Source organism: Leptodactylus fuscus, chromosome 5, assembly GCF_031893055.1.
Source record: "Leptodactylus fuscus isolate aLepFus1 chromosome 5, aLepFus1.hap2, whole genome shotgun sequence".
Classification (NCBI taxonomy): Eukaryota; Metazoa; Chordata; class Amphibia; order Anura; family Leptodactylidae; genus Leptodactylus; species Leptodactylus fuscus.
In genome coordinates this window covers 205,164,641-205,176,782 of record NC_134269.1, presented here as the reverse complement: position 1 = coordinate 205,176,782, position 12,142 = coordinate 205,164,641, and the positions used below count along the sequence as shown (strand labels likewise).

Sequence of the window (12,142 nt, the reverse complement as noted above, 5' to 3'; positions counted from 1 at the left end):
ACCACTGTGCAGCATATTATACTGTGTGGGGGCCACTGTGGAGCAGATTGTACTGTGTGGTGTCACTAAGGAGCAGATTGTACTGTGTGGGGGTCACTGTGGAGCAGATTGGAGTGTGTGGGGATCACACTGGAGCAGAAAGCTCTATAAAGCCCCATTCATATGACCATATTTTGCAGGTCTGTAATTGTGTGCCATTGTGGATCCGCACATTTTTAAGGTTAAATTGCTGTGTTGGCACTTTTTGATAAATTAGTGGGTTTTGGGTTGCAGTTTGGGCACTCAGTCTCTAAAAAGGCATCACTGCTATAGGGGGTTCGGCAGTAGCAGTTGCTACTGGTCCCTGGACCCTGAAAGGGCCCCAAAGCTTCCTCTTCATAGATAGATAGATAGATAGATAGATAGATAGATAGATAGATAGATAGATAGATAGCACACAGTTCAGTGCAAACATTTAAGGCAAAAAATCTAGCAAGAACAAAAGAGTAATGCAAATCCCATTAATATTTGATATATAGATAGACACTGTGTAAATTCTCTCCTGTAAAGAAATATTCTCCTTCTTTACATTCCAAAATACATACAGAAGCATCTTTATCTTTTTAGCTGAAATTTATTTGTAATGGACATTGGTCTTTTTTTCAAATAAATAGAATTTCATGCTCTCGGAAATTTAAGTTTTATTTTTACATTTGAAATAATAGAATTTCCTTTCCGCCTGTTTCTCCATCCACATTCTAGTAACAGATTACAGAACATATAAGAATCTTTTTTGTTTGGTTGTTTTTTTTTCTTCTTTAAAAATGGATGAAAAACACACCATCCAACCATCGAATGTCCGTCTTCAGCCGACCACCCCCCCTCACCCTCCCCCCTCCTCTAAAGCATTGTACAATATTTACAGACGACGACGTCAATCGGTCAAATACTTCAGACAATATATTAGGACAGAACCGGATGTTAACAAATCTTCTATACAATAATTCATTAAGTTATCATGCTAAATTTATTTTGTTTTTTGTTTTTTAATATATTCATTATAAATAGGATTTATGGTAGGCAGTTATTGGCGACCTATCGGAGAGTCAACGAAAAGTGGTACCTTTGAACAGTGCCGGTTTACCATCGGGCCGAGAAGGTCAAAGGGTATCTCCATCTCTTTAAGGTTATGTAGTCAATAGGGTCGGGATGGACCATATGAAATCGGAGAACCCATTTTGGCCAAAAACACCAAAAATGGTAACCAGGCCTGACCGGTCAAAGCGTATTGAAAAAGACGTAGACAGGAAACATCATCGAAACCTTGAACAATGTACCAAAAACTTACATGGCATTGTCAGGCGGCTATCTACATCTACCAGTCATCAACGTCTTAGTGGGAACCGGCATGCTGATCTAAACGGACAACGCCCTATTCGTTTTGAGATAGGAACCAAAAATTATTTTTTTTTATATTTTATTAACATCAGTCGTTCTCACAATTTTTTTTAATTTTTTTTTACGTTTTTGTACATTTATCTCGCCATGCAAATTGACTGTAAAGCAAAAAAAAAAAAAAAAAGTGTGGCACGTAACAAATGTTGAGTCATCGCGGCATATACGAAAGTAATTTTTGACACGTACAACAAAACGGGTAGTTTTTTTTTGTCCTCTAAGATGCCTTCCTACGAGAACTGATAACAGATGAGTCTATGGAGGTGATAGTTATGATCCTTATGGCTTTCCGTACCCAAACACTTGAGACGCACCGTTATAATACAAAAAAAAAAAAAAAAAAATTGCACCATTGATGTAAAAACTAATACCTACACTCAATTTCACATATTCACAGTGAAACAAAAAAAAAATATTATTTTTTTTTTGGTAACTTCACAAATGGGCTGCGGGAATTCTTGGCAAAATGATACACGATAACACCATGCAAATCCGAGTTTGCTTCATTTGTTCAAAGTAACTATCGAACATGCCAATTTTCTAAATTTTGTAAAAAAAAATATTTCCCCGGTAACGCCTGTTTTTTTTGTTTTTTTAGATCTGCTCCATCCTGGGCAACCTGAATTAAAAGGAGAATGTTTCAGACTTACGCCAGCGGACGGATAATACCGTATGACGTACGACTTGTTGAGAAACGAAAGATAAGAAAAGTCTTGGTCAAGGCCACCCCAATTTTTACAGAATTTTTTTTTTTTTACAAATCTTTAAAAAGTCACGTATCCTTAAAAATCTTCCAGGTCCATTCTGTAGGACGGTGCCTTCGTAATAGAATATTTTTGTAATAGTCCTCCGTTCGCGTATCGAGACGGTTTTCTATATCCGTTCCCAGTAACGGACGTAAGACCAGAGTTGCGTAAAGCTGAGGGAATCGAAAATATCACTTTTCGATGGACATCTAAGAACATCCATTTCGTGGTCGGTCTCTCGTTGACAGGTTGAAGCCGTCGTGATATCCTTTGGAAAAAATTGTAGAATAATCCTCAATTTTTTTTATTTTTTTTTTATTAAATGTCTGGTTTTTAACAAAAATAAGAATTTATTTTTTATATATTTTGTTTTGTTTTTTTTCCCCAAGTTAGGAAGATCCAGAATTTTTGCCTTTAAGCCGTCAGAAAAATAGGAAATCCGGTAAAGTGAAAAGCCTTTTTTATCTTCATATAAGCCTTGACGAGTAAACACTGTACACTGTCCACCCTGACGGTCGCCGACTCTATACTATAGACCCTTTGGAAGAGGATAGATGGATAGACTGTATCCGAGTCGCCAACGTCCTTTGTAAGTCACCCAGAACATCCTGGCCCGATGTCTCACAGTTCTTATCATATAATAGTTGTTTAAAAGCTTCGTTTTCGATGAGGAGCATCATATTTTTCAAGAAGTAGCCTTCACAGTAAGACGATAACTCAGGGACGCCAAGAAACTGCGGACACAGAGATATAACAAAGTGGGATTAATAACAAGACTCAATAAATGGGTAAAAAATAAAAAAAAATTAACATCTGCCTATGTTTTGGTCATTATATACAGTGATGTACTGATATACAGATCTAATAGGAATGTGGCTGTGTAGTGTAGTCTGTACCGCCCCCTATAGTAGGAGTGTGGCTGTGTAGTGTAGTCTGGACCGCCCCCTATAATAGGAGTGTGGCTGTGTAGTGTAATCTGGACCGCCCCCTATAATAGGAGTGACTGTGTAGTGTAGTCTGGACCGCCCCCTATAGTAGGAGTGCATCTGTGTAGTGTAGTCTGGACCTCTCCCTATAATAGGAGTGTGACTGTGTAGTGTAGTCTGGACCGCCCCCTATAGTAGGAGTGTGGCTGTGTAGTGTAGTCTGGACCGCCCCCTATAATAGGAGTGTGGCTGTGTAGTGTAGTCTGGACCACCCCCTAAAATAGGAGTGTGGCTGTGTAGTGTAGTCTGGACCACCCCCTATAATAGGAGTGTGGTTGTGTAGTGTAGTCTGGACCACCCCCTAAAATAGGAGTGTGGCTGTGTAGTGTAGTCTGGACCACCCCCTATAATAGGAGTGTGGTTGTGTAGTGTAGTCTGGACCTCTCCCTATAATAGGAGTGTGGTTGTGTAGTGTAGTCTGGACCGCCCCCTATAATAGGAGTGTGGCTGTGTAATATAGTCTGGACCGCCCCCTATAGTAAGAGTGTGGCTGTGTAATATAGTCTGGACCGCCCCCTATAATAGGAGTGTGGCTGTGTAATATAGTCTGGACCGCCCCCTATAATAGGAGTGTGGCTGTGTAGTGTAGTCTGGACCGGCCCCTATAGTAGGAGTGTGGCTGTGTAGTGTAGTCTGGACCGGCCCCTATAGTAGGAGTGTATCTGTGTAGTGTAGTCTGGACCGCCCCCTATAATAGGAGTGTGGCTGTGTAGTGTAGTCTGGACCGCCCCCTATAATAGGAGTATGGCTGTGTAGTGTAGTCTGGACCGGCCCCTATAGTAAGAGTGTGGCTGTGTAGTGTAGTCTGGACCGCCCCCTATAATAGGAGTGTGGCTGTGTAGTGTAGTCTGGACCGCCCCCTATAATAGGAGTGTGGCTTTGTAGTGTAGTCTGGACCACCCCCTATAATAGGAGTGTGGCTGTGTAGTGTAGTCTGGACCGCCCCCTATAATAGGAGTATGGCTGTGTAGTGTAGTCTGGACCACCCCCTATAATAGGAGTGTGGCTGTGTAGTGTAGTCTGGACCGCCCCCTATAATAGGAGTGTGGCTTTGTAGTGTAGTCTGGACCGCCCCTTATAATAGGAGTGTGGCTGTGTAGTGTAGTCTGGACCGGCCCCTATAGTAGGAGTGTGGCTGTGTAGTGTAGTCTGGACCGGCCCCTATAGTAGGAGTGTGGCTGTGTAGTGTAGTCTGGACCGCCCCCTATAATAGGAGTGTGGCTGTGTAGTGTAGTCTGGACCGCCCCCTATAATAGGAGTGTGGCTGTGTAGTGTAGTCTGGACCGCCCCTTATAATAGGAGTGTGGCTGTGTAGTGTAGTCTGGACCGCCCCCTATAGTAGGAGTGTGGCTGTGTAGTGTAGTCTGGACCGCCCCCTATAGTAGGAGTGTATCTGTATAGTGTAGTTTGTACCGCCCCCTATAGTAGGAGTGTGGCTGTGTAGTGTAGTCCGGACCGCCCCCTATAGTAGGAGTGTATCTGTATAGTGTAGTTTGTACCGCCCCTTATAATAGGAGTGTGGCTGTGTAGTGTAGTCTGGACCGGCCCCTATAGTAAGAGTGTGGCTGTGTAGTGTAGTCTGGACCGCCCCCTATAATAGGAGTATGGCTGTGTAGTGTAGTCTGGACCGGCCCCTATAGTAAGAGTGTGGCTGTGTAGTGTAGTCTGGACCGCCCCCTATAATAGGAGTGTGGCTGTGTAGTGTAGTCTGGACCGCCCCCTATAATAGGAGTGTGGCTTTGTAGTGTAGTCTGGACCACCCCCTATAATAGGAGTGTGGCTGTGTAGTGTAGTCTGGACCGCCCCCTATAATAGGAGTATGGCTGTGTAGTGTAGTCTGGACCACCCCCTATAATAGGAGTATGGCTGTGTAGTGTAGTCTGGACTGCCCCCTATAATAGGAGTGTGGCTGTGTAGTGTAGTCTGGACCGCCCCTTATAATAGGAGTGTGGCTGTGTAGTGTAGTCTGGACCGCCCCCTATAGTAGGAGTGTGGCTGTGTAGTGTAGTCTGGACCGCCCCCTATAGTAGGAGTGTATCTGTATAGTGTAGTTTGTACCGCCCCCTATAGTAGGAGTGTGGCTGTGTAGTGTAGTCCGGACCGCCCCCTATAGTAGGAGTGTATCTGTATAGTGTAGTTTGTACCGCCCCTTATAATAGGAGTGTGGCTGTGTAGTGTAGTCCGGACCGCCCCCTATAGTAGGAGTGCATCTGTGTAGTGTAGTCTGGACCGCCCCTTATAATAGGAGTGTGGCTGTGTAGTGTAGTCTGGACCGCCCCCTATAATAGGAGTATGGCTGTGTAGTGTAGTCTGGACCACCCCCTATAATAGGAGTGTGGCTGTGTAGTGTAGTCTGGACCGCCCCCTATAATAGGAGTGTGGCTTTGTAGTGTAGTCTGGACCGCCCCTTATAATAGGAGTGTGGCTGTGTAGTGTAGTCTGGACCGGCCCCTATAGTAGGAGTGTGGCTGTGTAGTGTAGTCTGGACCGGCCCCTATAGTAGGAGTGTGGCTGTGTAGTGTAGTCTGGACCGCCCCCTATAATAGGAGTATGGCTGTGTAGTGTAGTCTGGACCGCCCCCTATAATAGGAGTGTGGCTGTGTAGTGTAGTCTGGACCGCCCCTTATAATAGGAGTGTGGCTGTGTAGTGTAGTCTGGACCGCCCCCTATAGTAGGAGTGTGGCTGTGTAGTGTAGTCTGGACCGCCCCCTATAGTAGGAGTGTATCTGTATAGTGTAGTTTGTACCGCCCCCTATAGTAGGAGTGTGGCTGTGTAGTGTAGTCCGGACCGCCCCCTATAGTAGGAGTGTATCTGTATAGTGTAGTTTGTACCGCCCCTTATAATAGGAGTGTGGCTGTGTAGTGTAGTCTGGACCGGCCCCTATAGTAAGAGTGTGGCTGTGTAGTGTAGTCTGGACCGCCCCCTATAATAGGAGTATGGCTGTGTAGTGTAGTCTGGACCGGCCCCTATAGTAAGAGTGTGGCTGTGTAGTGTAGTCTGGACCGCCCCCTATAATAGGAGTGTGGCTGTGTAGTGTAGTCTGGACCGCCCCCTATAATAGGAGTGTGGCTTTGTAGTGTAGTCTGGACCGCCCCCTATAATAGGAGTGTGGCTGTGTAGTGTAGTCTGGACCGCCCCCTATAATAGGAGTATGGCTGTGTAGTGTAGTCTGGACCACCCCCTATAATAGGAGTGTGGCTGTGTAGTGTAGTCTGGACCGCCCCCTATAATAGGAGTGTGGCTTTGTAGTGTAGTCTGGACCGCCCCTTATAATAGGAGTGTGGCTGTGTAGTGTAGTCTGGACCGGCCCCTATAGTAGGAGTGTGGCTGTGTAGTGTAGTCTGGACCGGCCCCTATAGTAGGAGTGTGGCTGTGTAGTGTAGTCTGGACCGCCCCCTATAATAGGAGTATGGCTGTGTAGTGTAGTCTGGACCGCCCCCTATAATAGGAGTGTGGCTGTGTAGTGTAGTCTGGACCGCCCCTTATAATAGGAGTGTGGCTGTGTAGTGTAGTCTGGACCGCCCCCTATAGTAGGAGTGTATCTGTATAGTGTAGTTTGTACCGCCCCCTATAGTAGGAGTGTGGCTGTGTAGTGTAGTCCGGACCGCCCCCTATAGTAGGAGTGTATCTGTATAGTGTAGTTTGTACCGCCCCTTATAATAGGAGTGTGGCTGTGTAGTGTAGTCCGGACCGCCCCCTATAGTAGGAGTGCATCTGTGTAGTGTAGTCTGGACCGCCCCTTATAATAGGAGTGTGGCTGTGTAGTGTAGTCTGGACCGCCCCTTATAATAGGAGTGCGGCTGTGTAGTGTAGTCTGGACCGCCCCCTATAATAGGAGTGTGGCTGTGTAGTGTAGTCTGGACCGGCCCCTATAGTAGGAGTGTATCTGTGTAGTGTAGTCCGGACCGCCCCCTATAGTAGGAGTGTATCTGTGTAGTGTAGTCCGGACCGCCCCCTATAGTAGGAGTGCATCTGTGTAGTGTAGTCTGGACCACCCCCTATAGTAGGAGTGTATCTGTGTAGTGTAGTCTGGACCGCCCCCTATAGTAGGATTGTAGGCCCTGTAATCAGTACAGAAAAGGGATTATCTCATTGAATAACAGATAATAATGGCAATACCCGTACTCAGAACTCTGATCTTGTAATTATATTGTATCAGAGTTTTAAAGAGTTTTTTTTTTTCACTATGGAGGACCTAACACATCCCTGCACTACATAAACAGCATATTGATCTCAATGGGACCTGTGCAATATCTCATTTCTCCTGTGGAGGCGCTGCAGGTAAACAGAACACTTTCTGCTAGCTTTCCCACAGATTACAGCTGATTGTTGGGGATCTAAGCAGCAGAATCCCCTTTAACCATCTCCAGAGGGACTGACTATAATAAAAGGCATGTTGTCCAAAGTGTACAATTCCTTTAAGACATTTTTAGCATTAGAAATACATCAGTTTGTACCGAAATAAAAATCCCTAAACGATAAAACCTGTTTAACTATTATTTGCATGGCTGGTTTGGGAAATAACAAGCAGTCACTAAATGATCGCCGCCTGATTTATCAAACAATCTTGATGTGTTTTTGCAGAAACTATAGATTAGCGACATAAAAATTTCAGTAGAATTTGCAATGTTATTCTGGTGTCTGGAAACGTTATTAAAGTGAAAGTACACGGTGTAGTCTGCAGGTTCCTGATTCTAAGGGTCTGACTGTGTAGTTATGAGCCCCCAATAACAGTAGTCCGGAGCCACCATATACCAGTGTAGTAGTCTGGAACTCCCCCTATAATAGTAGTGTAGCTATATGAACTGGACCTCCCCCTATAACATCAGTCTGGTTGTGTAGTCTGGACCTCCCCCTATAACAGCAGTCTGGTGGTGTAGTCAGGACCTCCCCCTATAACAGCAGTCTGGTGGTGTAGTCAGGACCTCCCCCTATAACAGCAGTCTGGTGGTGTAGTCTGGACCTCCCCCTATAACAGTAGTCTGGTTGTGTAGTCAGGACCTCCCCTTATAACAGCAGTCTGGTGGTGTAGTCTGGACCTCCCCCTTTAACAGTAGTCTGGTGGTGTAGTCTGGACCTCCCGCTTTAACAGTAGTCTGGCTGTGTAGTCAGGACCTCCCACTATAACAGTAGTCTGATTGTGTAGTTTGGACCTCCCCCTATAACAGTAGTCTGGTGGTGTAATCAGGACCTCCCCCTATAACAGTAGTCTGGTTGCTTAGTCTGGACCTCCCCCTATAACAGTAGTCTGGTTGTGTAGTCTGGACCTCCCCCTATAACATTAGTCTGGCTGTGTAGTCTGGACCTCCCCCTATAACAGCAGTCTGGTGGTGTAGTCAGGACCTCCCCCTATAACAGTAGTCTGGTGGTGTAGTCAGGACCTCCCCCTATAACAGTAGTCTGGTTGTGTAGTCAGGACCTCCTCCTATAACAGTAGTCTGGCTGTGTAGTCTGGACCTCCCCCTATAACAGTGGTCTGGTTGTGTAGTCAGGACCTCCCCCTATAACAGCAGTCTGGTGGTGTAGTCTGGACCTCCCCCTATAACAGCAGTCTGGTGGTGTAGTCAGGACCTCCCCCTATAACAGTAGTCTGGTTGTGTAGTCAGGACCTCCTCCTATAACAGTAGTCTGGTTGTGTAGTCAGGACCTCCTCCTATAACAGTAGTCTGGTTGTGTAGTCTGGACCTCCCCCTATAACAGCAGTCTGGCTGTGTAGTCTGGACCTCCCCCTATAACAGTAGTCTGGCTGTGTAGTCTGGACCTCCCCCTATAACAGTAGTCTGGTGGTGTAGTCTGGACCTCCCCCTATAACAGCAGTCTGGTGGTGTAGTCAGGACCTCCCTCTATAACAGTAGTCTGGCTGTGTAGTCTGGACCTCCCCCTATAACAGTAGTCTGGCTGTGTAGTCTGGACCTCCCCCTATAACAGTAGTCTGGCTGTGTAGTCTGGACCTCCCCCTATAACAGTAGTCTGGTGGTGTAGTCTGGACCTCCCCCTATAACAGTAGTCTGGACCTCCCCCTATAACAGCAGTCTGGTGGTGTAGTCAGGACCTCCCCCTATAACAGTAGTCTGGCTGTGTAGTCTGGACCTCCCACTATAACAGTAGTCTGGTGGTGTAGTCTGGACCTCCCCCTATAACAGTAGTCTGGACCTCCCACTATAACAGCAGCCTGGTTGTGTAGTCTGGGCCTCCCCCTATAACAGCAGTCTGGTGCTGTAGTCTGGACCCCCCCCCCCCCCTATAATCACAATTTGGCTAAGAATCTGGAGTGTCCCCTAAAACACCTGTACGCCTGGCATTATACATAACATCCCCAATGTATTTAGGACCTGCCCCACCCCATGAAGGACCTCCAATAAAATGTTAGGATAATCCATCATGGGATTATTTTTGTCTTTTTATCCCAGGCCAGATTATCTGTATTTCCAGACCATGAAGTGTTGGCATCCCCAGCAGATCTTGATTTTTTTGTCCCATCACTGTACCTTGGCATGGTTATAAATATCCACACAGTTTTCCGTGTTAATGCTTTTTGCACAGATAATTTCACAGTGGCGTTGCAGGGCTTCCAGGTGAAAAAACTTGCTGGCAGACAACAGCTGCGGGAGAGAGAGAAAGAGGTGCAGAGGAGAATGAATTCAGGATGGCGAGAGGATGAAGAGCGCCATTAATAAGATAATCTCATGCAACGGGACGAGACAAAGCGCTGTAAATACAACCGCAATATCAGATTATCAATCATTAGGAAATTGGCATTGCGATAAAGCGTCCGTCTTAACGGTCGCTACTACTAAACACCTGCGGCTGGTTGAGCCTGATGATGTCATGTATCGAAGACTTCCGCAAGCGCATCTTACCTCCATGATTTCATTATTTTTAATGAGGAGTGACTCTGTGCCGCCACAATATAGGTACTGCATGACCAACTAGAAGAGACAAAAACGGATACATTGTAACAAAAGCTCTGCTTGTAGAGACATTGACGGTAAAAGAGTTGACCAAGGATTAGAAATAAGATCTGCTATCTTTTTGTTGCCAGAAACAGTGCCACTCTTGTACGCAGGATGAGTCTGGTATTGCAGCTCGGCCTCATTCACTTGAATTTGGATGAGCTGCAATACCAAACATAACCTGTGGATAGGAGTGGCACTGTTTCTGTTTAGTTTTTTCTAATCCTGGACTGTCACACATATATATATATATATATATATATTTGTAATAGTAAGTTCAAAGGATTGGCCAGGATTTTTTCTTTATTTATGGCCTATCCTAAATATAGGCCATAAATATCTGAACAGTGGGGTTGCCGAGAGGTGGCTCCCATGTGGATCAGCAGTTTGATCCCACTTCTGACACCCATATTGTACAGGGCTGGAAATAAGGTAAGCTATTCTATAGGCAGAGCCTGACACTGTCATAGCGGCCACCACTAGGGGGACCTTACTGTGTGTAGATGTATACACTGAGGTTAATACTAGCTGTATTAAAACATATACTTTTAGCTCCCCCTAGTGGCAAGGACAGAAAACCAAAATTATGTCAAACATTATTTTACATCCCAAATGTTTGCGATCAAACAATCGGTGTCCGTGCGTGACCCTTGACTTGAGCGCTCCCCAGAGGCTGTGGTAGTCATAGTACAATCATGGAGTCGGCACTGGCACTTTCCTGGGTGATATACTTGGTGGCGGTCTATCTCTATCTCTTTCTATGTGTTTGAATAGACTGATAAAATAAATTTGGTGAGGACGGTTGTATTAATCCCGGCCTACAGCGTGGAGATTGCATAATACATAATTGATGGCGGCGGCTCAGACTATACGGTATTATTAATATGACGTGCATAATTCATAAACCATTGTAACCTGAGATGTCAAATGATATTAAAGTAAAGCTTACATTAAAATGTCAAAATGTTCTTTACAATAAAACTCAAACATAGAAGAATCCGATGTACAGCTCATGGTAGTGGGAGAGAGAGTGGTCCGGACCCCCGGGTGTCACAGCTCAGCGCCCCCCCGGGCTTGTAGCCGTAGTACACTTGGCTTGGAGTGGCGGCCTAAGCGCCTGTGCCATCCCAGAAAGGCTATGATCACATCTGGGTGGGGTGTCTATCCGAAATCTTGCACCAAAAAGTTCTGCAAGTCCCACTTATACATCCGGATATGCCAGGGAAAAATACCGGACGGACCCCCATTATGGTAACAGACTTCGGGATCCGTTGTCTGTTATTAGATGGACATACCCGAAGCCTGCCACAAGACCCCATGTTGCTCAGGGGGGCATCATATTGTGTGAAGGGGCACTAAAGGTTCATTACTAGGGACATTGTTTGTGTATACTGCCACCATCATTTAGTGGTCATATCTGGTAATACAGGTCTACATACTATAGCAAACCTATTATAGAGTCTATGGCAGTCTAGAAATCCAGTGGTGAGAGGAGACATTGAACGTCTCCCCATGTTCCACCTCCACCACCGAGTTCTGGTTACCTGCAGCCGCCACTAGGAGGAGCTCACAATATGCACATTTACACATCTCCTAATGAGAGGAATTGGATCTGTATAATTGCTATGCAATGAGCGCCCCCTTAAGGTGCCTGCATTTTTAGTTACTACTGTAGATCATGTTTTTACTTTATTTGTATTGGGGTGGAGTCTATTCTATAATATTTGTATACGCCCGACTGTGCATATATGGTTATTTAACACATATACACACATACCTGAAAGATGTGATATTTCACATAATTGATCTCGATGCAGCTGTTTTCTGCGGTCGACTTGTTTGTGAGAAGAGCCTTAAACCTGCAAAAAGAATTCATAGGAATCAAATTAGAAATTCTAGAATTGCAACGGACACAATGGTGGCAATCTGTGAAATGAATTGTAAATTGTACAAAAATTCTCCAAAATACTCAAAACATTAAACATGATGTGATATGCTGGTTCTGGTGACAGTAACCTATCT

The 12,142-nt window shown here is 45.2% G+C and overlaps 1 protein-coding gene across 2 annotated transcripts in view; it reads right to left on the bottom strand.

Annotated features, from left to right (window-relative positions):
* Window positions 1–1,796: 1,796 nt before the first annotated feature.
* ABTB3 (ankyrin repeat and BTB domain containing 3) overlaps window positions 1,797–12,142 on the bottom strand; it is a 145,462-nt gene continuing 135,116 nt past the window's right edge. For both annotated transcript variants that reach the window (XM_075275074.1, XM_075275075.1), the window contains 4 exons: window positions 11,898–11,979; window positions 10,028–10,096; window positions 9,656–9,769; window positions 1,797–2,914 (listed from right to left, as the gene is read on the bottom strand). In XM_075275074.1, coding sequence (XP_075131175.1) covers window positions 2,705–2,914; window positions 9,656–9,769; window positions 10,028–10,096; window positions 11,898–11,979 — 475 coding nt within the window. In that variant the 3' untranslated portion in view covers window positions 1,797–2,704. The remainder of the gene's footprint in view (window positions 2,915–9,655; window positions 9,770–10,027; window positions 10,097–11,897; window positions 11,980–12,142) is intronic.